Raw genomic sequence first — 27,695 nt, 5'->3', positions numbered from 1 at the left:
ATAATTTACAAGTCGTATCCACACGTCCCTTAGAAAGAAACTCAAACCTAAAAATAGAAATGAAACTCAGGAAAACAGCAACTCAGATAAATAAATCTTATGTCAAATGGAGAAAGCTTGTAAATCTGTGCTTACGGTTACATTAATTGCTTCAATTTCGATTGACTGAAGCAAGTGCATTAACCAGTCAGCCTGTCCCTGCCCAAAGGAAGACAGCAATTCTCACATGTTTCAGAAAAATTTCTCACATCATTTCTTGCTCTTTTTTCTTTTTCTTCTCTTTTCTTTTCTTCTTCTTTTTTTTTTGAGATGGAGTGTCACTCTTGTTGCTCAGGCTGGAGTGCAGTGGCGCGATCTCGGTTCACTGCAACCTCCACCTCCCCGGTTCAAGCGATTCTCCTTCCTCAGCCTCCTCAGTAGCTGGGATTACAGGCACGCACCACCACACCCGGCTAATTTTTGTATTTTTAGTAGAGACAGGGTTTCGCCATGTTGGCCAGGCTGGTCTCAAACTCCTGACCTCAGGTGATCCACCCGCCTTGGCCTCCGAAAGTGCTGGGATTATAGGCGTGAGCCACCACGCCTGGCCTCTTGCTCTTTTTTCTACTCTTGTCAGTGACTGATTATTCATTTCTTGGTCAACAGACTGCTCTGTCTAACAGGCAGGGTAATACTTCACTGGGATTACTTTTATCTAAAGCATTGCATGTATAGGGCCAAGGTCTTTGGTGATCCCCATGCAGACCTTCCTTACACAGCCGCACATTGCATCCCTAATCCCGACCAGTTGTTAGAAATATGTGTGCAATTGTTAAGGGTAGGAAAAGGGAAGAATGTGGATGGATAGTTGCAAAACACTGCCTCCAAGCCTAAAAACCTTGGACATTCTTTTTCTTTCTTTCTTTTCTTTTCTTTTTTTTTTTGAGACATGGTCTCACTGTCACCCAGGCTGGAGTACAGTGGTGCAGGCATAGCTCACTGCAGCCTCAGCCTTCTGGGCTCAGGATCCTCTTGCCTCAGCCTCCCAAGTAGCTGGGACTACAGGTGCACACCACTGTCCCGAGCTCGTTTATTGTTGTTTTTGTTGTTTTTGTTGTTGTTTGCGACAGAGTCTCCCTCTATCACCCAGGCTAGAGTGCAGTAGCACGATCTTGCAACCTCCATCTCCTGGGTTCCAGCGATTCTCCTGCCACAGCCTTCTGAGTAGCTGGGATTACAGGCACTCGCCACCACGCCTGGCTAATTTTTGTATTTTTAGTAGAGATGGGGTTTCGCCATGTTGGCCAGGCTGATCTCGAACTCCTGACCTCAGGCGATCTGCCCGCCTCGGCCTCCCAAAGTGCTGGGATTATAGGCATGAGCCCCCCCACCCAGTCACTTCTCAGTTTCTTAGATTCAGTAGCTAGGGCCTGCATATTAAACTCACAAAGGATACCTTAACAGGAGAAAAATAAAAAAGAGTTCACACTCACATGTGCAAGGTGTATACAGATGGGAGAATTCTGTGATGAGTAATTCAAAGGGGTGGCTCGAATTTGGGGCTTATACGCCATCTTAATTGGTGAAGGGGAAGGAGAGAAAGGCACCTGTGAGAAAACAAATGACCGTTTTGGAAAAATAAATGGGTTCTCAGGAGAACAAACAGGAGATAAGAAAGTTTGTGATAATGGGCTGGGTGTGGTGGCTGTCACACCTATAATCCCAGCACTTTGGGAGGCCGACGTGGGCAGATCACTTGAGATCAGGAGTTTGAGACCAGTCTGGCCAACATGGTGAAACACTGTCTGTACTAAAAATATAAAAATTAGCCAGGCATGGTGGTGGGCGCCTATACTCCCAGCTACTCGGGAGGCTGAGGGCAGGAGAACTGCTTGAACTCGAGAGGCGGAGGTTGCAGTGAGCCGAGATCCTGCCATTGCACTTCAGCCTGGGCCACAGAGAGAGACTCCGTCTCAAACAAAAATACAAACAAACAAACAAAACCCACAAAAATTAGCTGGGCATGATGGCACATGCCTGTAATCCCAGGCACTCAGGAGGCTGAGGCAGGAGAATCTCTTGAACCAGGGAGGCAGAGGTTGCAGTGAGCTGAGATCGTGCCATTGCACTTCAGCCTTGGGCAATAAAGTGAGACTTTGTCTCAAAAAAAAAAAAAAAAAAAAAACTTTAAGAGCAAAAACTGAGGTTTCCATTCTGCCTTGAGACCTCAAGACTGGAGTGTCACCTCCTGCCCAAGTTCTGAGCTTGCAGCCTGTAGGCCTGCCCTACAAATTTTAGACTTGGTTTTTTTTTTTTTTTTTTTTTTTGAGACAGAGTCTTGCTCTGTCGCCCAGGCTGGAGTGCAGTGGCGCGATCTTGGCTCACTGCAACCTCCGCCTCCCGGGTTTAAGCAATTCTCCTGTCTCAGCCTCCCAAGTAGCTGGAATTACAGGCTTGCACCACCATGCCCAGCTAATTTTTGTGTTTTTTTAGTAGAGACAGGGTTTCACCATGTTGGTCAGGCTGGTCTCGAACTCCTGACCTCATGATCCACCTGCCTTGGCCTCCCAAAGTGCTGGGATTACAGGCGTGAGATACCACGCCCAGCCCGCACTACTCTTTTTTTATTGTTGTTGTTTGCTTTTTTGAGTCTTACTCTCTGTTTCCCAGGCTGGAGTGCAGTGGCACTATCTGGGCTCAATGCAACCTCTGCCTCCCGGGTTCAAGCGATTCTCCTGCCTCAGCCTCCCAAGTTGCTGGGACTATAGGTGCACACCACCACACCTGGCTAATTTTTATATTTTTAGTAGAGACGGGGTTTCACTATGTTGGCCAGGCTGGTCTCGAACTCCTGACCTCAAGTGATCTGCCCGCTTCGGCCTCCCAAAGTGCTGGGATTACAGGCATGAGCCACCGCGCCCGGCCTGAAATGCCCTTCTATTGCTGAAGACAAGACCAAGTCATCCACCTTTGCTCCTAATTCTACTGGCTTTGGTTTGAATGTTTATGTCCTCCCCAAATTTGTATGTTGAAATCCTGACCCTTGTAAAAGAGGCTCAAGAGAGGTAGCTAGTCCCTTCTACTATGTGAGGGCACAGCAAGAAGTCTGAAGTCTACAATCCAGAAGAGAGCATTCACCAGAACCCAACAAAGCTGGCTCTCAGATCTTCGACTTCCCAGCCTCCAAAACTGTGAGCCATACATTTCGGTTGTTTATAAGCCACCCAAGTATTTTATGGTATTTTTTCTTTTTTTTTTTTTTTTTTCTTTTGAGACGGAGTCTTGCTCTGTCGCCCAGGCTGGAGTGCAGTGGCGCGATCTCGGCTCACTGCTAGCTCTGCCTCCCGGGTTCACGTCATTCTCCTGCCTCAGCCTCTCCGAGTAGCTGGGACTACAGGCGCCCGCCACCAGCCCGGCTAATTTTTTGTATTTTTAGTAGAGACGGGGTTTCACCGTGGTCTCGATCTCCTGACCTCAAGTGATCCGCCCGCCTCGGCCTCCCAAAGTGCTGGGATTACAAGCGTGAGCCACCGCGCCCGGCCCACTATTTTATGGTATTATGTTATAGCAGTCCGAACAGACTAAGACATGACCACATGTGGTTTTCCTGAGGACCTTGCTTTTTCAGTCATATTCTCTGTATCTCTAATTTCTTCCTCTCAACCCTTTCCATTTTTTCTTTTTCTTATTTATTTTATTTTATTATATTTTATTTTATTTTTTTGAGACAGGGTCTCACTTTGTCATCCAGGCTGGAGTGCAGTGGCGTGATCTCAGCTCACCACAATCTCTGCCCCCCGAGTTCAAGTGATTCTCCTGCCTCAGCCTCCCGAGTAGCTGGGATTACAGGTGTGTGCCACTACCGCCTAATTTTTGTATTTTTAGTAGAGACGGGGTTTCATTATGTTGGCCAGGCTGGTCTTGAACACCTGACCTCAAATGATCTACCTGCATCGGCTTCCCAATATTTTCATTTTTTCAAGAAATATTTACTGAGTTCCTACCATGCAGAATAGAATACAACCCTATGTCCAAGCCTGTGAACATGTTCAAGTTATTCACACAATAAAACATAACAAACACACTAACAAAAACTTTCCTTGATCTTTCATTCCTCTTTAGCTTCTCTTCTCTCTCATTCCCTTCCCCAGATCAGATCTGATCATCCTCCTTCTGAAACCCTGTTCATTTTCTAGCTTCTCAAACTTAGCTCATGTGACCACCACCAAGATTAGAAACATGGGCCGGGCGTGGTGGCTCATGCCTGTAATCCCAGAACTTTGGGAAGCCGAGGCGGGCGGATCACGAGGTCAGGAGATCGAGACCATCCTGGCTAACACGGTGAAACCCCGTCTCTACTAAAAATACAAAAAATTAGCTGGGCGAGGTGGCGGGCGCCTGTAGTCCCAGCTACGCGGGAGGCTGAGGCAGGAGAATGGTGTGAACCGCAAGGCGCGGAACCCGCAGTGAGCTGAGATCGCACCACTGCACTGCAGCCTGGGTGAAAGAGTGAGACTCCTCAAAAAAAAAAAAAAAAAAAAAAAAAAAAAAGATTAGAAACATGGGAAGTGGGAGGATCACTTGAAGCCAGGAGTTAGGGTCTGGCCTGGGCAACGTAGTGAGACCTCGTCTCTACATAAAAAACATTAGGCTGAGGGCCTGGCATGGTGGCTCATGCCATAATTCCAGCACTTTGGGAGGCCGAGGCGGGAGAATCACCTGAGGTCAGGAGTTCGAGACCAGCCTGGCCAACATGGTGAAACCCTGTCTCTACTAAAAATACAAAAATTAGCCTGGTGTGGTGGTGGGCGCCAGTAATCCCAGCTACTCAGGAGGCTGAGGCAGGAGAATCGCTTGAACCTGGGAGGTGGAGGTTGCAGTGAGCCGAGATCACGCCACTGCACTCCAGCCTGGGGCATAAGAGCGAGACTTTGTGTCAAAAAACAAAACAAAACAAAAACATTAGCTCAGAGTGACAGAGCAAGATGCTGTCTAAAGACAAACAAACAAAAAACTCAGCCAACAAACAAAACCCAAATTAAAAGCATGGAAATTAGATCTCTTGCCCTCCTTCATATATGTTTAGTCAATAACCAAGTCCTCCTTCTTTCCCCTCCTTAAAAATCTGCCTCGGTTTCCTAGATCTGTCCTCTTTATCCTTATCTAGCTATGGCCCTCAATAGTATTTTGACAAAACTATAGGAATACAATTTTAAGGACTCTCCTTGCCTGCAGTCTTTTTTTTTGTCTGTCCTCCATACTGCATCTAGAATTACTTACACACATGAAACAAATCACGTCACTCCTCTGCTTAAATGCTTTTAACAGCTCCCTCTGCCTACAGCTTAAGTCCAAGTTCTTTAACATGGCTTACAGGCCCTGCATGACCTGACCAGACTCATCCTCCACAAATCCAATCATGCACTTGACACTGTAATAAATTTGCATGTTTCTTGAACATGGCATGCTTTTTCACATTTTTCCACTCATGGGCTTTTGCTTTTGCTGTTCCTGCAGCCTAGAAAACCCTGCCCATGTTTGTTCACCTGACAACTTCATTTTCATCCTTCCAGATCCACTCAAGCAGCACTTTCTCCAAACCTTCTCTGAATACTAGCTGGCCCAAGTATTCCAGCTCTGTGCTCCCTTAGTACCTTTCTTTCTTTCTTTCTCTTTTTTTTTTTTGAGACGGAGTTTCACTCTTGTTGCCCAGGCTAGAGTGTAATGGCGTGATCTCGGCTCACCACAACCTCTGCCTCCTGGGATCAAGCGATTCTCCTGCCTCATCCTCCTGAGTAGCTGGGATTAGAGGCATGCGCCACCACACCCGGCTAATTTTGTATTTTTAGTAGAGACGGGGTTTTGCCATGTTGGCCACGCTGGTCTCAAACTCCTGACCTCTGGTGATCCGCCCGCCTCGGCCTCCCAGAGTGCTGGGATTAGAGGCGTGAGCCACCGTGCCGACCTCCCTTAGTACCTTATGTATACTTTTTTTTTGTTTAATTGAGATGGACTCTAGCTCTGCTGCCCAGGCTAGAGTGCAATGGCGCGATCTGGGTTCGCTGCAACTCTGCCTACCGGGTTCAAGCGATTCTCCTGCCTCAGCCTCTTGAGTAGCTGGGATTATAGGTGGTCGCCACCATGTGTGGCTAATTTTTGTATTTTTAGTAGAGATGGGTTTCACCGTGTTGGTCAGGCTGGTCTTGAACTCCTGACCTCGTGATCTGCCTGCCTCAGCCTCCCAAAGTGCTGGGATTACAGGCGTGAGCCACTGTGCCCAGCTGGTATTTACTTTTTACATAACTGTTATGTCTCCCTCTTGGGGCTGGAAGCCCATTAAGGATAGGAAGTATATTTTACTCTATTATTTTTTAGACAAGGTCTTGCTCTGCCACCCAGGCTGGAATGCAGTGGCAAGATCACAGCTCACTACAACCTCTGCATTATGGGCTCAAGCGGGGGGGTCCTCCCCCCTCAGCCTCCTGAGTAGCTGGGACTAAAAGCCCATGCCATCATGCCCTGATAATTTTTTAACGTTTTTGTGGAGACACAGTCTCTCTATGTTGCCCAGGCTGCTCTCAAACACGGCCTCCTGCCGTGGCCTCCCAAAGTGCTGGGATTATAGATGTGAGCCAACACACCCAGTCTAGGAAGTATATTTTATAATATTGTATATGCTTATCATATAGCAGAGTATGTGCACGAATATATTAATTAATGATATTATGAAATAATATTATTACGAAAAACAACTCAAGCATATACTTCACTAATCGTGGGCCAGCTCTATAATCCTTATTTAATAAGAACAGTCCATTTTGGATCAAATTTATGCAAAAATCTCAATGAGCTTTCTTTCGTTTTTGTTTCTTTTTATTTATTTCCATTTTTGTTTGTTTCAACCCTATTAACTGATCTATTTACTATTATTGTTTTTTGAGACGGAGTCTCGCTTAGTTGCCCAGGCTGGAGTGCAGTGGCACAGTCTTGGCTCACTGCAACCTCCGCCTCCTGGGTTCAAGCAATTCTCCTGCCTCAGCCTCCTGAGTAGCTGGGATTACAGGTGCCGGCTAGCACGCCTGGCTAATTTTCGTATTTTTAGTAGAGACAGGGTTTCGACATGTTGGCCAGGCTGGTCTCAAACTCCTAACCTCAGGTGATCCCCCACCTCGGCCTCCCAAACTGCTGGGATTACCGGCGTGAGCCATGGCGCCCGGCCTGATCCACTGAGATTTCTTATGATAATATGCAATATAAAACATTGAGAAAAGTGAAGCATCAGCTAATCTTACACACACACGGGTTTTTGTTCTTATAAGGGTATTTGGCTACTAGGCAGATATATCACCAAAAATGATTCCTTGAGTAGGCAATTCCTCAGACTAGGAATATCGGCCTTTATGGCGCATATGTGGTCTGTCCTGTTTGACCACATTCCAGCCGTGGTCCCCTTAAGTCTGCTTCCCCTTCACATATCAATTCATTCTTTCTCAAAGCACTGCCAGCAGGATCTAGTCCTGTTTCACTATCCTACAAGTTAGAGAGAATTTGAGGGAGCCAAGGCAAACTCTTTATCCTTCCAATATATCGTACAATTTTTAAGCAGATGTAATCTGGATAAAATTAGGGTAACTTTGAAGGCTGTCTCGATGTTTATTAGAAACAAAAAAAATAATAATAAAGAAGAAAAAAAGGTAAGAAAATTAGGGTACCCTTCAAAGAAAAAGAAAGGCCAGGCTTGGTGTGGTGGCTCATGCCTGTAACTCCGCTCCAGTCACTTTGGGAGACTCAAGTGGGCCGGTCGCTTGAGCCCAGGAGTTCGAGACCAGGCTGGGCAATATAGCAAGACCTTGTCTGTACAAAAAAAATTAAAAATTAGCTGAACGTGGTGGTGCATGATGCTTATAGTCCCAGCTACTTGGGAGGCTAAGGTTGGAGGATCTCATGAGCCTGGGAGGTGGAGGTTGCAGTGAGCCGTGATTGTGCCACTGCGCTCCAGCCTGGGTGACAAGGCAGGACCCTGTCTCAAAAAAAAAAAAAAAAAAAGGAAGCACAGAGCCATCTTGAAAGGGCAGCTGCTAGCCTAAGGGATGACCTGATAAGCCCGGTCTCCTCATTTCTTTCTTTCTTTTTTTTTTTTTTTTGAGACGGAGTCTTACTCTGTCGCCCAGGCTAGAGTGCAGTGGTGCGATCTCAGCTCATTGCAACCTCCACCTGCCGGGTTCAAGCGATTCTTCTGCCTCAGCCTCCTGAGTAGCTGGGACTACAGGTGCCGCCACCACGCCCAGCTTATTTTTGTATTTTTAACAGAGACAGGAGCCGGGCGCAGTGGCTCACGCTTGTAATCCCAGCACTTTGGGAGGCCGAGGCGGGCGGATCACGAGGTCAGGAGATCGAGACCACGGTGAAACCCCGTCTCTACTAAAAATACAAAAAATTAGCCGGGCGTGGTGGCGGGCGCCTGTAGTCCCAGCTACTCGGAGAGGCTGAGGCAGGAGAATGGCGTGAACCCGGGAGGCGGAGCTTGCAGTGAGCCGAGATGCGCCACTGCACTCCAGCCTGGGCGACAGAGCGAGACTCCGTCTCAAAAAAAAAAAAAAAAAAATTTTTTTTGTAGAAATGGGGTTTCACCATGTTGCCCAGGCTGGTCTTTAACTCCTGGGCTCGAACAATCCACTCACCTCGGCCTTCCAAAGTGCTGGGATTACAGGCACAAGCCACCATGCCCAGCTTGCAAATTGCTTTTTTTTTTTTTTTTTTTTTTGAGACAGAGTTTTGCTTTTGTTGCCCAGGCTGGAGTGCAATGGCGCGATCTTGGCTCACTGCAACCTCAGCCTCCCAGGTTCAATCGATTCTCCTGCCTCAGCCTCCCGAGTAGCTGGGATTACAGGCACGCACCACAAGGCTGGCTAATTTTGTATTTTTAGTAGAGATGGGGTTTCTCCATGTTGGTCAGGCTGGTCTTGAACTCCTGACCTCAGGTGATCTGCCCACCTCGGCCTCCCAAAGTGCTAGGATTACAGGCGTGAGCCACCTCGCCCAGCCTGCAAATTGCTTTTTATCCACTTACTATATTGTGACTATCTTTCTATGTCAGCATATATAAAGCAGACTTATTCTCCAGGCTGGAGTGCAGTGGTGCAATCTCGGCTCACTGCAACCTCTGCATTCTGGGTTCAGGCAATTCTCCTGCCTCAGCCTCCTGAGTAGCTGGGACTACAGGCACGTGCCACCACGCCCAGCTAATTTTTGTATTTTTAGTAGAGACGGGGTTTCACCATGTTGGCCAGGATGGTCTCGATCTCTTAACCTCGTGATCCACCTGCTTCAGCCTCCCAAAGTGCTGGGATTACAGGCGTGAGCCACTGTGCCTGGCCAAAACTATTATGAATAAAGTCCAGCATCTTCTTACATGTTTATTTCCATTTATATTCTTTTGGGTACACTAATTTCACTGATACTTTATCACTTATACTTTACTGATATTAAGAAATTATTGGGTCTGGTGTGGTGGCTCACGACTGTAATCTCAGCATTTGGGAGGCCGAGGCAGGAGGATTGCTTGAGCCCAGGATTTCAGGACCAGCCTAGTCAGCATGGGAAAACCTGTTTCTACAAAATATACAAAAATTAGCCTGGCATGGTGGTACACACCTGGAGTCCCAGCTACTCCAGAGGCTAAGGTGGGAGGGTTACTTGAGGCTGGGAGGCAGAGGCTGCAGTGAGCCGAGATCACGCCACTGTACTCCAGCCTGGGCGCAGAGTAAGACTCTGTCTCAAACAACAACAACAAAAACAAACAAATTATCCCTTTACCTTGCAGTGTGTTTTTTTTTTTTTTACTGTTTGACTTTTTGGTCTTTATACGGTATTTTCTCCTATTTTACAAATTTTATATTTTTATGTAGTTAAATTTATTAATCTTTTAAGTCCTTTGAGTTCCCTCACTCCATGCTAAAAACATTATTTGATATAAATATTTAATTTTTGAGACAGGGTCTCACCATGTTGCCCAAGCTGGCCTTGCAGTCGTGGGCTCAAACCATCCTCTCACCTCAGCCTCCCGAGCAGCTGGGACTACAGGCATGTGCCACCACACCCAGATAATTTTTGGATTTTTTGTAGAAATGGCATTTTGTCATGTTGCCCAGGCTGGTCTTGAACACCTGAACTCTAGTGATCTGCCTGCCTTGGCCTCCCAAAGTGCTGGGATTACAGGTGTGAGCCACCATGCCTGGCTGAAAGTTTTTAAATTAACTGTCAGCAATATATTAAGTTCTCCTGGCCTGGCATGGTGGCTCACACTTGTAATCCTAAGACTTTGGGAGGCTGAGGTGGGACGGTTGCTTGAGGCCAGGGGTTGGAAACCAGCCTGGGCAACATAGCAAGATCCCATCTCTACAAAAAATATAATAATAATTAGCTGGGTGTGGTGGTGCATGCCTTTAGTCCCAGCTACTCTGGAGGCTAAGTCAGAAGGACCACTTGAGCCCAGGAATTGGAGGCTGCAGTGAGCTATGATTGTGCCACTGCAGTCCAGCCTGGGTGACAGGGTGAGATGTTGTCACTAAAAAAACTTAAATCAATAAATAAATTCTTCCAGATTCCTCAATATTTTATCATCAAAGCTTTTAGAAATGGCAATGCAGCATGTTTCTTTGATTATTATGTGTCCACTCATTCACTTGTTCATCATCTGTTGATGATGTAGCATCCTTGCCTTTAGTAATACCTTGAATCGTTAGAACAGTGGATTTTCCAGGAAGTGAACTCTATGTGTGGGGGATCAACTTCTTTTTTTCTTTTTTCTTCTTCTTCTTCTTTCTTCCTCTCCCTCTCCTTCTTTCTTCCTCTTCCTCTTCCTCCTCTTCTTCTTCCTCTTCCTCTTCTTCTTCTTCTCCTTCTCCTTCTTTTTTTTTTTGAAACAGTCTTGCTCTGTCACCCAGGCTGAAGTGTGGTGGTGCTATCATAGCTCACTTCAACCTCAAACCCCTGGGCTCAAGCGATCCTCCTTCCTTGGCCAAAGTATTGAGATTACAGGCCTGAGACATTGCACCTGGCCTGGGGATGGTGGTGGGGATCAACTTCTTATTGACATTTAGAAAACTAAATTTTGGTAGAAGAAACATACATTGATTAAACGATTTGTAACCTAATTATAGGGGTTCATCTCTGAGGTATGCTTTTGGCATGCAATTACGTCCAACTCCGACATAACTTCCAAATTCACAGGGCTTAAATCTCTGTCTCCAACACCTAACATCATCTTTTCCCTCAAACAGGACTCATTTGCAATCTTTTATTCTGACTTTTATTTAGTCAAAGACACATTTTTTTCTCTTAGTCATGTCTTTTTCTAACACCCGTTGTTCCTAAAGTTGCCACTGGTTCAACACTCTTTCCTTCTCTCCCACTTCTCCATCGAATCCTACTAATATCTCAATGTCACTTCCTCAAAGAAGCCTTCTCTTACCTCCAGATTAGATTTGATCCCCTTGCCATACATGGTTAAGTCCCTGGTACTTACTTTTTTTTCTTTTATTTCTCACACTTTATTCTATGGCCACAGTGATGTAAACACCTCATGACCTTGAGACATTATTGATGGTACCACTAGTTTATTCCGTGCAATCAAAGATTCATAAAATTAAACAGGAGTTTAGAGAGGTTAGCTAGCTTCATATTGTAAGTAATGCAATTCATTGAAGGAATTTTTAAAAGGATTATCTTGATTTTATCTGTTTGTTTAGTGATGAGGTGTTGCCTTTGTAAGTATCCTGAACCATCCTGGGACTATTTGTATGTTTGGGAAATTTTATCATGTTTAGCATCATTCTTTTGATTTTCAAGACTAATTTTGTTCCAAAGGACAAAACAACAAGTCCATCCCTCTACTAAGGACAATCCTTCAGATAGTCATAGACTGATTGCCCTCTTACTCAATCGAAACACAGACTTCCTTCTATTATTGCTTTTATGCTATCGTTTCCATCCTTCTTCGCTGTCCTGATTTACCCTCCTGTGAACTCATTCTAGTTTTTCAATGTTCTTCTTAATGAAAAACTATTTTTGTTACTGGTAATTTTATTTTTTAAAAGCATGCTGGCCGGGTGCAGTGGCTCATGTCTGTAATCCCAGCACTTTGGGAGGCCGAGGCGGGCGAATCACCAGAGGTCAGAAGACCAGCCTGGCCAACATGGTGAAACGCTGTCTCTATTAAAAATACAAAAACCAGCCGGGCGCAAAATTTAGTGGCGCGTGCCTGTAGTCCCAGCTACTCGGGAGGCTGAGGCAGCAGAATCGCTTGAACCCGGAAGGCAGAGGTTGCAGTGAGCCAAGATCATGCCATTGCACTCTAGCCTGGGCAGCAAGAGCAAAACTCTGTCTCAAAAATAAATAAATAAATAAACATAAATAAATAAGATAAAATCATGCTGTTCAAATGTCATAAGATACTATTATAAAACTTAAGATCTCTATAAGTTCAGGATACTCTAAGTTTTTGATAATTCTTTAAGCTTTTATGTCCAGAAATTTGAAAAGTTAATTTTGATTAAGTAATAAATAACTTTTTCTGGCAGCTGTCGACACTTGTTGGAGGATTGGGGTAACTTAGATGGCATAATCCAGGCTATACCTTTGAGTGTAAACTTATCTGCCTTGCTCTGACCGCTTGCTATTTGAACTTCAAAGAGATTTAAACAAATTAATAAAACACTGTACTTGTTTTGTTGTGAGAAAAAGAGGAACCAAACCCTATGCTTAATAATAATAATCAGCTCTTTCCTGGGCTTGGCAAACATGTTTTCATGTGGCTGGTACCAGCCTCTGATGAGGGTATCTGCCTTTATTTTAAAAACAATCATTAGTTTGTTATTACAAACATGACTAAATTGATAGCAATGTCCTTCATAATCAGGCAAGATTTGTCCTCTTCTACAATCCTTTATATTTAATTTATCCTCCATTCCAAGTATATTAAATTCTAAAGTTGCTGACAATAAATCTCAAAAGAAGGCAACACATTCTACAGAAGAAAAAGGAGCAAATAAAATAGAATTATATAGAAATGAATTAGAGAGGCTTGAGCCCCTCGAGCTCTGAAATGATTTCACTATCTGGCACATAGTGATGATCATTAAATGTTTGCTAAAGGAATGCAAATTCAAGCATTAGGGATAATTCTACAGCGAGACATATATTATAAGCAAAGTAGTTAGCTTTCAACTTCAAAATGTTTGAAAACTACTTATGAGTTCAACATAGCATTGTAGTCATTAAAAAATACTCAGGGCAGGGTGTGGTGGCTCACGCCTGTAATCCTAGCACTTTGGGAGGCCAAGGTGGGTGAATTACCTGAGGTCGGGAGTTCGAGACCAGCCTGACCAACATGGAGAAACCCCATCTCTACTAAAAATACAAAATTAGCCAGGCATGGAGGCTCGTGCCTATAATCCCAGCTACTCGGAAGGCTGAGGCAGGAGAATCGCTTGAACCCGGGAGGTGGAGGTTGTCCTGAGCCGAGATCGCGCCATTGCACTCTAGCCTGGGCAACAAGAGCAAAACTCCACCTCAAAAAAACAAACAAACAAAACCAAAACAAAACAAAACAAAACCCTCAGATATTTTCCCAGCATGATGTAATTCAATCTCTTGTAATACAAATTGATATATTATAAATTACTTCTTGCATTTCTTTCTTTCCTTTTTCACGTTGAAAAATTCAGTTGGGCAATTTAGGTAGTAGTATTTAAAAGTAGCCCATACATGAGCTATTGGGCCTGGGTAGGGCCATCCATAATGACATGTTCAAGCAACAAAATGGACAAAAGAACCTTTGGAATGCACTTGGTTGTTCAAAAATAGCAGGTGGTTGCTTTAAAAAAAAAGACTATGGAATTCAGATTTTTCTTTAAGAATTTTGTTTATTGCAATAGGATTATCAAAGAAAAATTAAAAAGTAATAAAAAATTAAAAAAAAGAATTTTGTAGCTACCCTTCCTAAAAAACTTATCCAGATTACTTCTTGACCTATACTTTGAGAGCAGAGGAAGTCTAGCTACATTAACTCAGTAGCTCTGCAACTTCTAGGTACTTTTTTACCTGAACCGTATATCCTAAGTACTGTAATTCCTGCATTGCTTGCACATTTGAGTTTATTATTCCATCCCTGTATTACAATAAACATTCTTTACATAAACTTTCAAGAGAAAAAGCATTCAAGGTATATGTGAGTGTGTGTGTGTGTGTGTACATACTTATATATATGTATATATATACTCCTGTAAACCATAATTGGAGTTTAAAGAATATTGTTACGATATTTGCAATTTTCTTTCTTTTCTTTTCTGTTTTTTTGAGATGGAGTCTCGCTCTGTCACCCAGGTTGGAGTGCAGTGGTATGATTTCAGCTCACTGCAACCTCTGCCTCCCAGGTTCAAGCGATTCTCCTGCCTCAGCCTCCCAAGTAGCTAGGACTACAGGCGTGCACCACCATGCCCGGCTAATTTTTTGTATTTTTAGTAGAGACGGGGTTTCACCATGCTGGCTAGACTGGTCTCGAACTCCTGACCTTGTGATCCACCCGCCTTGTCCTCCCAAAGTGCTGGGATTACAGGCATAAGCCACCGCGCCCGGCCGGTATTTGCAGTTTTCATACCTTCAGAGGCATACAATAATTTGAAATTATTTTTGGAAGATCTGTCATAAGCCAAATAAATATTTGAGACAACCCAGGACAACTGTTAAAATTCTCTTTAGAAAGAGGGCAGAAATTTATGATTAGGGTCCAACTTGCCCCCAGTGGAACACAGAAACAGCTATTAAGCTTATTCATTTTTATTGTCATAAGGACAGGGGTGACACCATATCAACCAATGTGACCACTATAACTTCCAAACTCATTTTAGCTCAAACGCAAAAATTGTAAACTAAAGTTTTGATTAGCGATAAACCTATAAGAACCTTGAAAATGTCCATTAATTTTTTAAAATTATATTTATATATTTATTATTATTATTATTATTTTGAGACAGAGTTTAGCTCTTGTTGCCCAGGCTGGAGTGCAATGGCTTGATCTCAGCTCACCACAACCTCCGTCTCCTGGGTTCAAGGGATTCTCCTGCCTCAGCCTCCTGAGTAGCTGGGATTACAGGCATGTGCCACCACGCCCGGCTAATTTTGCATTTTTGGTAGAGATGGGGTTTCTCCATGTTGGTCAGACTGGTCTCGAACTCCCTACCTCAGGTAATTCACCCACATCGGCCTCCCAAAGTGCTGGGATTACAGGCGTGAGGCACTTGGCCCGGCCATTATTATTTTTTGAGACAAGAGTTTCACTCCGTCACCCAGGCTGGAGTGCAGTAGTGTGATTTCGGCTCACTGCAACCTCAGCCTCCCAGATTGAAGTGATTCTTGGGCCTTAGCCTCCCAAGTAGCTGGAATTACAGGTCTGCGTGAAAATGCCCGGCTAATTTACATATTTATTATATATATATATATTTTTTTTTTTGAGACAGAGTCTTGCTCTATTGTCCAGGCTGGAGTGCAGTGGCATGATCTCGGCTCACTGCAACCTCCACCTCTCGGGTTCAGGCGATTCTCCTGCCTCAGCCTCCTGAGTAGCTAGGATTACAGGCATGTGCCACCACAGCTCAGCCTCTCGAGTAGCAGAGATTACAGGTGAGTGCCACCATGCGCTGCTAATTTTTGTATTTTTAGTAGAGACAGGGTTTCACTATGTTGGCCAGGCTGGTCTTGAACTCCTGACCTCAGGTGATCCACTTGCCTTGGCCTCCCAAAGTGCTAGGATTATAGGTGTGAGGCGCTGCGCCCCGCCATTTATTATATTAAAAAAAAATTTTCTAGCCAACTAATGCATGCAAGATGTCAGTATATATTATCTGCTGTGCATTGTTTCAGGCAGTGGAATACAAAAATGGGTAAGAAAGACATAAAATCCCTGTCTTTAAGGAGCTCATATTTTAATGAGAGGTGTCTTTTTTCTTTCTGTTTGTTTGTTATTTATTTATTTTTGAGACAGAGTCTTGCTCTGTCGCCCAGGCTAGGGTGCAGTGGCGCAATCTCTGCTCACTGCAACCTCCGCCTCCCAGGTTCAAGCGATTCTCCTGCCTCAGCCTCCCGAATAGCTGGGATTACAGGTGCGTGCCACTACGCCAGGCTATCTTTTCAGGTATTTATAATATAGTTTTCATATACAGTTACAGGAATAGTATGTTACAGAACCTAAAGAAAAAAGAAGTATTAGTTGAGGAGTTCAGAAGTGGGTTTATACTGTATGTACTAGGAATTGCCTGTTCAATTAAATTAACATTTCAGAAGTAACTATTTAAATCTGTATTGTTGACACTGCAGTGAAAGCAGCGAAACTTGTCAGCAGATGATTAAGTTTTATGGTTGATTTTCACACTTTTGTAGCTTGGGACCAGTATCAAGTTTCTGGGAAAAACATCCTTCCTTTCTTCCCCACCCTCTATCATTAACCCCGGGTTTCTGCCTGTTGGTGTTAAGTGTATCCTTGGGACAAAGGCGAATCAGTCATTCGGTTTTCATTTTCTTCTTGTCAATCTGAGAATAGTTACTTCAGTTTTTTTCTTCCGGAGTCCAGAAAGCGCTTAGATTGTTGAATTATTACATATTCTGCATTGAAAAGTCTGTACGTCACTCGTTATTTTTTCCATTCCCAAGACCACCAGTTAGTGGAATTATTTCTGGGTGAGTGGAACACCCTTTACAAGCTGCTAGAGGAGGTATGCCTGTCCCTAGGTTATTGGCTTTCCATTGCCTAGTCTTGTAAAGAAAGCGGCACTGTTCCCACGGAAATTAACAATCATTCAATTCGGAGAGACTTGAAATCTTAAGGCCGAAGTGGAGAAAAAAACTGGATTGTTATGGGTTGGGTTACTATTTGAGAAGGGCAAGCGGGAGTTAGCGAATGGATAGGGTGTTAAAATGGGACTTTATTAAACGACTCATTACAACTGCACAAAAACTAAACCTTTGCTGGCCCCAGAGGATTTTTTTTTTTTACAAGCTTCAAAAACCTAACTTCAAACAAAATTTAGGAAACGTGGGATTAGTATAAATTCAGTCTGGGTGCGTATAAGACTACCTCCTCTGTCACCGAAAGTGGGGACAGGTGTGAGAATTTTGCAAAAGCAGCTTTCAGAACAATTTTTCAGCGCTCAATGGTGCCCCTAACAACTTCGGGGGCGGAAAACACGCCAAGCAGCGCAGCCTTCCCCTCGGTTGCTAACCTTTCCCTTTCCCACCTCGCCAGTCCCTCTCCGCCGCGGCCTGCAGCCGGGAGGGGGGCGTTTGTTTATGTGACGTCCGCCGTAGTAAGCAGTCCCCGCCCCCGTTTCCCTCTGGCCGCCGCGTTTCCCGCGCCGCGGAGCTTCTCCCCTTAAAAGGACAATAGAGGCCTCGGGAGCGCGCGCGGTCGCCGGGACTTCTCCCCCTCCCGGCCCGCGACGTGCGCGCGCCCGTATGCAAATAAGTTCGATTCAAGAGAATTTTGTGCCGGGAGCCGCGCGTGCGCAGAGGGAAAGCGGAATCTACACCTTCCCGGCCAGCGGTAGCAACTGCAGAACTGCAGGAGACAATCTTTCTAGACAAGGCAGTTGAGGAGGAGGGAGCGCTTGAAGGGGACTGGCCTGGCGTGCACTCCGCACCTCGGGGGCGTTATTGCGCGTGGAACGGCTGCTTTTGGAAGGTGAGTGACTCTCACCGTGCCTCTAGTGCAAAACTGTCTCACGAGGCTTTGATTTCAGAGTGTTTTTTTTTCTCTCTCTCTCATTTCACCTCCACCCACCTCCCCCCGTCCTTCCACATACACACAGGAAGTTTTGTCTTGGAGGTGGTATTGTTGGGAGCGCTGTTTTCGTGATCTTCAGACCCCAGGTTCTTTGGTACGCGCGTGTTTAGTGTGTATTTATTAATTGGGGAGGGTATTTGAGGCAAACCGAAAGTCTCGGGGCGGGGGAAGTGAGTGGAGCCTGGGCATAATTGAGGAGTCGCCGGAGTTGAGGGATCCACGTTGAAGGTGACAATGACTTTTCTCCGCCGCAGTGTTCTCTCGCGGAAAGGAGCCCGGCGGCCGAAAGGCCCGAGAGGAAAGCGACTCGCTGGCCACCGCGCAGCGGCCGGGGTCGGTGCGTCCGCGTGGGCGCGAGGCGCGGGCAGGGTCGGGCGCCGTTGTGAAACCTCGTGGTTTAGTTGACTGCAGCCCCTGGACTAGGGTGGACAATAAACGCCATTCGCTCGGAAACTAAGTTGCTATCCGCTTCCGAGCTGGCGGCCGAGGGTCTTTAAATCGGCCTTTGGGGGTCAGTGCTGGGCTCTGCCGGAGCGCACGCGGCGTGGCGTTGTTTGCTCAACTCCGGAGGGATGCGGATGCGACAATGAGAGCAACACGCGGTCGCTTAAAAACAGCCCGTCTTCCACTCGACTGCCCTCTTCGGACCGCGCCCAAGAGCGTCTGGTGTCCGGGGTGCCTTCGGAGCCCGAAGTTTTGCCCCGGGTGCGTTCACCTGTAGCGTAGGTATGGGCGACACGGCCAGGGCTTCCCGTTTGTGGGCGGCCGTCCGCGCTGTAAGATGGCCAGGGAAGCCAACTTGGCTGGAGACGGAGGCGGCGGCGTTGTGTACGCCGCGGGAGTCAGTCAACTCCGCAGGGCACTGCTTTTTGTGCTCTACGTGACAGACCACGTGCTTCGGGCTGCGACCCTGGTCCTTGTCCGAATGTCCAGCCCCGCGTGAGCCGTGGGATGCGGCCGCCGTCGGGCAGGTCTGGCCGGCAGGACAATGTGGTTTGCTGATGATGGCGTCTTGCCAGTTTAAAAAGCAGAGTGAAAGTCGCCAACTCTCCGCCCGTGCGGGGCGGGTACTCCGGGCGTTTCTCATCAAGGACACTGCAAAACTTTGATTAAATGGGCCTGCTCCCGAGGGGAGAGCCGGGGGGCCGGGCTCCGGACTCTTCGGGGCGCGGGGTCCGGACCCCTACCCAGGGTGATCGTCCAGTGTCCGGCCCCTGCAAAACGCTCCTACATCCCTGATGCTGCACGTAGGCAGCGCCCGGCTGGACAGAAAACAAAGGGCTGCATGTGCCCGTGCGGGCTCCCGGCGCTCGGGGCCGCCGCCTGGGCGTAGGGCCGTGCGGGTCGGAGGCCCTCGAAGTTCGGGCGAGTTTCGGGAGGGGCTTTTGTCCCTCAGCCCCCTCGTGGGGAAACTTTGGCGGCGCTACTTGTGCGAGGTGCCATGCTGGTGCGTAGGGAGGCGGCGTGCTTCCCCGCTCCGGGCGTGCGGGCGGGCGAGGGAGGCGGCAGTGCCCGGCGCTTCAGCCCTGGCGTCGGGGGTTGCGACGGCCGAGGGGTCCGGAGAGCTTGGCCTGGACTCCTCGGCCGGTTTCTCGTGGCCCGGGAGCCTGTGTCTGGGAGGTCTGTGGGTTCGCCTTTGAAGTCGAACTGTTGCCATGTTTGAATTACGTCAGGGCAAAGCCATGAGGAGGAACAAGCCCCGGCAGCGCGGCGTGCGGGAGGCGCGGCCTGCGGGAGGCGCCGGGCGGGCGGGCGCGGGGCCCGTTGTTCCGGCGCAGGTGAGGGAGGCGGCGGCGAGCGACGCGGTTCACCTCCCGCCGCCCTCGCCCTCGCCCCGGCGAGCGGCCCCCGCGGGAACTTTCCTCCCGACGCGAGATGTCTTATTTACCAACAGATCCACCAGGGAGCATTCTTATTTGCCGGCTCGGCGTCTCTCTCGGCAGTCACCGGAGTGCCCGAGGGGGAAGCGCGATTTACGGAAGGTGGGGACCCGAGGGCCCTGGGAGGAGCGGGGAGGCCTTTTACTGCTTTCGGGGAAACGGGCGAGGGCGGCGAGCGCCTCCTCCCCAGCCGGGCTGTGGCCCGCAAGTCCGGGGGACCCAGCCCCGACGACGCCCGATAAACCACCGTGGGGAAGTTCCGGGGCTCCCAGTTGCCCTCCTAAGGGAGGTGAGGACTGTGGGCGAACTGTGCGGGCGGCCAGTTTCTTTGTGTGTTTCTAGGGGGTGGGGGCAGCGGGGAGGGGCAGGGTGTGTTTTGCTGTGGGGGGAGTTGGTTTTTTGGGGTGGTGGAGGGCGGTGCAGTTTGTTCTGCTAACTATGACCCTGGTCAGTTTCTTTGTTTTTGTTTTCTTCCTGTAACCTTCCATTACTTCAGGCACTCGGAAGGTGAGGAATGACTGTTGAGTTAAACAGGGACCCTATCCGAGACAGTTTTACCCCAGCAATCCTTTTTCCCCCTCCTTAAGTTGTCCTGAGGAGGGTTAAGAAAAGCTTTTCTTTTTCTTTTGATAATTTAAAAATGAATTTGACCTTGTTATTCAGAGTACGCTGAAAGCACCTGTTTTTGAACTGGAATTTGCCAGACTTGAAAAGCCTTTTAATATTTTATGTCGCAAAATTGAACACATTTAGTTGCCCAATCTAAATTAAAGTCTGGGAGTTTGTTTCTGGCGAAGTTCCGGAGAAAACCCTCATGGCATTTAAGGTATTTATATAATGATTTTGGGAAGGGGAATCTTTTTTAGCCGAAAGGTATGCGTGAGTCAGTGTTTGGTGGTTATTCACTGCCTTATCTTAGGATGACCTTGAAGAAGCAAATGTTTAGGGAGTTGGGCCTTTTGGAAACATTGTAAGGAGGCTGGGGAGCTGGCTGGGGAGGAAGCTGCTCAGGAAGATGACACAGGGTAACGGCTAGCTTCTTCCCAGATCCCGTGAACTGGGGTTGACCTTCTGGTTACGTCTCCTAGATTTTTCTTTTCAAGCTAACCTTTTTTTTTTTGTATGTGGCCCCAGGCATAGCTCAAAAATTATGCTGGTTTGACACATGGATGCTTCTTTGGTATTTGGGGTTTGCCTGTAGTCTAGACATCCTATACCCACCACCATATCTGTTGCTTCTTTCCTGATTTCTCCTGCATTCGAGTCATGTTTAAGGCCTAGAATCTAAGTGATCATTACTAGGAAATAATACCCTTGAATGCCCTGCCCCCACACACCAAAAAACCGATACTAGTTGAAATCCATTTTTTTCTTTTCATTATTTTGTTATTAATAAACCTATTTTTCCCAAGTTTTGGTTGACCAAATTACAATACCAAAAGGCAACCAATATTAGTACATTTCTGTAGTAAATAGAGCATGTCAAGAAAATGAAAAACTTTGGATTTAATAACTTTGGCTTTCCTTTGGCAGCTATTTCTCTGGGTCCTGTATTTAAAATGCATATGAGGTGCTTTGCAAATACGCTGAGATTGTTTCAGTTGTTTTTCTTAATTAGTATTTCATAGCTAAGTTATGGCTAGAATTTCTATTTCCTAGCAGATTTCATATACTACATACAGAGCTTAATGGTTTTTTACTAATTAGATGATGTAAAACAGAGATTTGGATTATCAATGTGAGTGAATTCAGGGTGGGAAAGACCCACAGACAAGGTCTCCACTGCTTTCTCTTTGTATTGCTTTTGTGGGAGGTTGGAGATACGAAGTTCAATTGGTAGAATATTCTAGATCACTGGTGGACAGCAGGCCCCAAGTCTGTCTGTCCTTGCACAGTATTCTTAATTCTGTATATCTGGAACCTGAATGGTCAATTTTTTTTTTTTCCCCCAGAGTGGTTATCAAGTCCTGGGAAATCCTGACTCATAGGGCTCAAACTCAGACATATTTATGTCAGAGAAGCGATTTAAGAACCATTTTATATGTAAAATATAAGTTTTTTACTGGGGAAAGCGTAAACTTTTAAATCTAAACCAACTACACAGGGCTCTTATGAGGATAAATTAATCAATTTACCACGCCAGGCACATAGTAGGTTGCTTTAAAAGTATGTCATTTTCGTTTTTCCTTAACAGATGGTAGGAATATAATTGGTTGAGCAGAAAAGGAACACATGTATTGAGGCACGAAGTTTTGCTGTTCAGAGGTTTCTGGGTAATTAATGCTTGGGTTTCAAAGCTGTCATCATCTTATAGTCACTTTGTGATCCAGTTTTTTTCATCTGTAAAATGGTAGTAATACCTATTGTAAATAAGTTGTAATTAAGCAAGTGACACCGTTGATAAATATTAGCTGCTGTTGTCCTCACAACACTGGGAAACAGACATTTTACAGAAGATAAAACTGAGGCCTGGGTCAGTTGTCATTTCTGGGGAAACATTAAGTAAATTTTTAGTGGAAAGAATGAGTGTCTTTGGTCCCTTCCCTTACCTTATGAAAGCAGTTCTGGGAAGACACTGCCCTTGACTCTTGGTTGTCTTTTCAATTCTGATTCAACCATTTTACATCAGAAAGTCCTGTGGAAACCTGGAAAATGTCATTTTTCTTTCTTCCTGATTTCTTTTGTCCACAAGATTGTCCTGTATTTCCCACAGTTAAGTTTTGATTTTGGGGTGTTATAAATTGAGACTATTTTGTTGTCTTTTGTTTCTTCAGTTTTTTTATTGAATCTGCAACTAGGATTTTTCTGTATTATGGAAATAATCTGGAAATGCATCTAGTCCAAAAAGGGAGTTTGTTTAAGGTAGGAAGGTTTTCTCTTTGCCTCAGAAATACTAATGTCACAGGCACATTGCTGTTACATATTCAAGTATGAAAGTTACAGTTGAACTAAAAGAATTTATTTCTAGCTTTGTATTTAGTTGTTTTCCACCTATTATAAGTTTGGTTTGGCTTAATGTTATTTTAATTTGGTAAATGTTAACTGTGCTGAGTTGAAGTAGCTCTCATTTCTCATTTCTCCCCACACTAGTCTAATTTCCTTCCCCCTGCTCCTGCTTGAAATAAGCAAGAAACATTTTTTCCTATAGCTTTTAAAACCTCAGGTTTTTTTTTCCTACAAAAGTCTATAGACCAAATGTTAAAGAAAAATGACTCCTTTTTAAAAACATGAAAAATATTTCTATGATCAATAGTGCAAACAATGACTCCTTTCAAAACATTAGTTTTCACGTCTTTATTGTAGACACCATTTCCCATTCCATGCCCTTAAATATACTGTTTATATTAATCTTGGCTGCCCCACTCTTTGAGTAGTTAGCAAATTCTACCCGTTTCTGTGTACTATGTACAGCCAGCACCTGGTTGTAACACAAGACTTAGTTTCTGCTCTACAGCGGTTTACTATTGAGTAGAGGAGATAATACAGTAAACAAGAAGTGAAATCTTATGTGGTAGGTGTTCTAATAAAGGTATGGAAGGGTTTTGTAAAATAAGTAATTCGTAAGAGAATTTCCCAGGTCAAGGGGATGGAGGGTAAGCCGTCTCAGACAGAAATAACAGCCTGAGTAGAGGGTGGCTAGTTATTAAAGTTGGTCTGACACTGTTAGAATATCAGAATTCCAGGTTGGGAGCAGCTGGTAGGCAGGAGCCGATCCTGAAAAGCTTTGAATTCCTTGCCAAGGAGTTTAGATACTATCGTGAAGCCAGTGTTGGTACCTTGGAAGGGAAGATTAGTAGTTGAACTTTAGGAAGATATCACATGTTTAAAGGATGTAGGGAAGTCAGTTACAAGGTTCTGACAGGAGTTCATGCACCATGATGAGGAACAAACAGGCAATGGGGATGGAAGTGAAGGAAGAAACAGAATTTCTAAGGACTTCACAATAAATTTGATGGAGGGCCATGCAGAGGGTGAAGGAAGAGCTCAGTTGGCTTCCAAGTTGTTTTTGTGTGACTGTGGATGACAACCAAGATAGGTAAACAGAGGAAGAGCAGATTTGGAGGGAAGATTATATAATCAATTCTCAGGGTATTTAAAGATTGGAATGGATTGGCGGTCAGTTGGCCACATTTATCCTAGAGCTAAGGGGAGAGATTGGACCAGGGAATGAATAATAGGTATTACCAATAAGGTTGGTTAGTAACTTCCTGCGAGTGGATTGCCCAAAGACAGAAAGCAAAATGATACCTGAAATGTAAGAGGAAAAAAAGAGAGAAAGAAGAAAGATCTGTGAGTAAAAAGAATTGTCAGAGCTGAGTGCATACCTTGTGCCAGTCTTTGTGTTGATGTTGTGTTGATGCTTTACAGATACTATTCAGGAGATTTGGATTTGTCATTATTATTATTATTTTGAGACTGAGCTTTGCTCTTGTTGCCTAAGCTGGAGTTCAATGGCGTGATCTTGGCTCACTGCAACCTCTGCCTCTGGGTTCAGGCAATTCTCCTGCGTCAGCCTCCTGAGTAGCTGGGATTACAGGCACGTGCCACCAGGCCGGGCTAATTTTTTGTATTTTTAGTAGAAACAGTGTTTCACCATGTTAGCCAGGCTGGTCTCGAACTCCTGACCAGGCGATCCACCTGCCTCAGCCTCCCATAGTGCTGGGATTACAGGCGTGAGCCACCACCGTGCCCGGCCTGTCATTATTTTATAGATGAGGAAACAGGATTAGTGAGGTTAAGGAACTTTCCTGAGGTTTGGGTCAAATCAGGTGTGTATACTATCATGTATCCATTTTCTTAACATTTTTATCAAGTTTGAAAATGGGAGAACAGCTTCATAGAGGAGTATATGGGGCTTTTCATGACCTTAAAGTCTCCCTGAAAAGGCTCAGTTCCTCTTTTCCCACAGACCTGGGCTTAAAAGAAAGTCTTTAGTAATCAGAATTTTACCTTCAATTAAATTTGTTTTATATATCTTGGGATAGATAGCATTTATTTTTCTGTAATGTGCAACTCTTATAAATTCAAGGAAATAAACAGAATTTCCTGATGTTACAGAAGGGCAAATAAAATTAGGAGTGACTTCCTATTTAGTTGTAAAGACAGAAGCAGAAATAGACTCCAAATTGACTCATTGCAGACTCAAGTATGGTTATATTTTCTCACTCAATCATCCATTAAAAGCAAATAAATATTCTTTCTGACACTTTCAACTTTTTTTTTCATCCACTGGAATTCCTCTTAATCTACAATCGGGAGACCTAGTTGTTTTTTTTTTTTTTTTTTTTTTAACTCTACCAAAATTGGAGGGGCCTGGTGTTTTACACTGTCTAAAGCCCAGAGACTTGAATTTGTAATTTTATTTTTAACCTATGCCATTTCAGTTGAAGACTTGTTTATTTCTGAGTTTGACCTCTTTCCTATGTAGGATGAGTTTTAGGCTCTTCTGCCAAGTGTGGATTCCACAGATATAGATGCTTTACCATATAATTTCTCAGAGACAGGGCACAGGTTTGGAGAGGCTGTTGGCAAACAAGTGGGGTCTGCTGCCCCTTTCTCAGTTTTCTTCCAGGCAGATTTACATTTGTCCCTTAAAGTTAGCTAAATTCAGGAATTGTGCTGAGATGTAGGCTGGTATCTAGAAGCAGGTAACAGGAAATAATGTCTTACTGCTCCACGGCCTTCCTTAACTGCTGATGAAACATGTCTCATTGTTGGGGAATACTGCAGCCAAATGGCCTAGCAGCGAGAGAATACAAAGCATTTAGTCCCGTTGACCCTTTGTGAAAAGTGTTGCTCCAGTTACACTGTTAGTGTTTACTGGATGCTGTACTTAAATGTGATTAACGATAGCATATGATTGACTAAAATGGTGTCAGCGGTGGCATTACCAATTACAGGAACTCAAGGGTCCCCACAGTTTGTGATCACGAGTATTTTTTCGTGTTATTTCTTTTCCTTTCCCATCATCCTGCCATTTCTAGTTTGGCCCTAAAGAAATGCATCTCCTTCACTTCAAAGTTGTCTTTGGTTGCTTAGTTCTTTTTGTCTTTGTTCACTGCTGCTTCCTTCCCACTTTACAAATCTTTTGCTTGTCTCCTGTGTGCAGTTTCCTTCCCATTCTGCTCTGTGTGTATTTTGATCTTACCAGTCTATTTCATAGTCTCTCCCATGGAGTGTATTTTCTAATTTGTATCTCTCCATCTGTATGTCTTTGAGGAAGTTTATTTAAGCTCTCTGTGCTTTTTTAGATTACTCTTAAGGTGTGTCTTGATAACCAAGGTTATTGGAGAGTGATGCTCTTGGTTAAGAAAAAAAAGCAGGAGGTAGTAAAGTGAAAGTAAGCTTCTTTTATGCTTGTACTCCTCAGAGGCAACCACTATTTACTATTTTTAAGAACCAATTTAAAAAGAAGTTTGTGTACTTACAGTCTCATTTTAAAAGCATCCTGTGAGATTATACTGTTCAACTTGCTTTAAAGGTTGAAACAGCATTCTGTGGTGTTTCAACCATAGTTTAATCAGTCTGAAAATTCATTGACATTTAAGTCACTTCAACTATCTTGTTTTTTTTTTTGTTTTTAAAGACTTAGGCCAGTTGATTTTTAGAAAGAAAAAAATGATAATTAGAAGCTAGGATTTTGGTTTATTGGAAACTTAAGGATAGTTTCATTTGGGAGGTTGTCCCCCTAATTTGTGCATATCAGAATTTCAGTTCCCGAGATGTCTTGGACAGTTGTGAAGTTAACTGTTACTTACCACGTTTGACTGCTGCTCTCAGTTTTCTTCCATCTAGTCCACCCAGTGGTATTATTGAGTTTTGAAAGGTACTTTTGAATATTAAAAAACGCTTTACTTCTGAGTATATAAAAAAGCCAGAAGAAGAAATCTAGAAAGTGGAATTGGGGAAGTTATATTGGAGTAACTAATGATGTCCTTCAAAGCATACATGCCAACTAAGGTGAGCTTAACATATGTTAAATTCATCATAATAAGAACCCTCTCCATATCGTTAAATGTGAGTTAACACCTTATAAGATTTAAAAAGACAAGAAAATAGTTGAATTAAATTCATCACCTTTTCACTATCTCTTGATTCCATATTAAAAAGGGTACTAAAGCTCTAAAATTTGCATTTCAGTATTTTTCATTCTGTTTCCTGGTTGGAGCTTAAAATGAACAAGTATTTGGTATTGCTGAGATTTATAAGAGATAATCTTTAATCTTATTTATCAGAAAACTTTTCCTAAATAGCGTCTTTAATATAAACTATCGCTGTGAAACTTTTTCTTTCGTATGTATATTATTATATTCAGTAAACTTATGTGTTTAATTAGATGTAAAATTAGACATTATTCTTGATCTTTGGCTTCCCAATTTCATTAGATGAGATTAGAATTGTCCCTTTTGTATCTTTGATATACTGTGGTTATCTCATCCCTTTCTTGACTCATCAGCACCAAGGTTAGATTCATTAAGATCATTAAATTTATATGAAACCCACAGCTTTAAAGTAGAAGAAAACTCTACAAATCAACCAAAACAGATGTTTAGAGTTGATTGTTGTGTTTTAAAACTTTTTTTTGTTTATATATATTGTCCATATAATTACAGTTATTGTTTTAATTGCTTTTGCTGACTTAGCGATTACCTTTAATCTTTTTAAACTTTGGGATATTCAATTTATTTGGTCAGAGCTATAATTATAGCATGGTTGATTTTTTTTTTTTTTTTTTTTTTGAGATGAATTTTTGCACTTGTCCCCGAGGCTGGAGTGCAGTGGCACAATCTCAGCTCACTGCAAACTCCGCCTGCCGGGTTCAAGCAATTCTGCTGCCTCAGCCTCCTGAGTAGCTGAGATTACAGGTGCCTGCCACTACTACGCCCAGCAGATTTTTTTATTTTTAGTAGAGATAGGGTTTTGTCATGTTGGTCAGGCTGGTCTCAAACTCCTGACCTCAGGTGATCCACCCACCTTGGCATCCCAAAGTGCTGGGATTA

General features: G+C 44.4%; 2 protein-coding genes across 5 annotated transcripts in view; one reads left to right on the top strand and one right to left on the bottom strand.

Annotated features, from left to right (window-relative positions):
- The first annotated feature begins 17,548 nt into the window (after nucleotides 1-17,548).
- The window catches only part of SINHCAF (SIN3-HDAC complex associated factor), a 46,051-nt gene continuing 35,904 nt past the window's right edge, over nucleotides 17,549-27,695 (top strand). Inside the window, exon 1 of one of the 4 annotated variants that reach the window (XM_003277788.4) lies at nucleotides 17,549-17,713. The gene's annotated coding sequence lies outside the window, so the exon portion shown is untranslated. Of the gene's footprint in view, nucleotides 17,714-19,482; nucleotides 19,798-27,695 lie in introns of those variants that run through there. The other 3 variants (XM_012503571.2, XM_003277789.4, XM_003277790.4) reach the window with 3 other exon arrangements.
- LOC100604286 lies at nucleotides 17,806-19,420 on the bottom strand. The gene has a single exon (XM_003277791.4). It carries the CDS (start codon nucleotides 18,900-18,902, stop codon nucleotides 18,423-18,425), a length of 480 nt encoding a protein of 159 aa, XP_003277839.1. The 5' UTR covers nucleotides 18,903-19,420; the 3' UTR covers nucleotides 17,806-18,422.

Source organism: Nomascus leucogenys, chromosome 23, assembly GCF_006542625.1.
Source record: "Nomascus leucogenys isolate Asia chromosome 23, Asia_NLE_v1, whole genome shotgun sequence".
NCBI lineage: Eukaryota > Metazoa > Chordata > Mammalia > Primates > Hylobatidae > Nomascus > Nomascus leucogenys.
This window is presented reverse-complemented; position numbering and strand designations above follow the sequence as displayed.

Coding starts and splice junctions, on each gene's coding strand:
- LOC100604286 (XM_003277791.4), bottom strand. CDS start 18,902: ATGAGAAACGCCCGGAGTACCCGCCCCGCACGGGCGGAGAGTTGGCGA.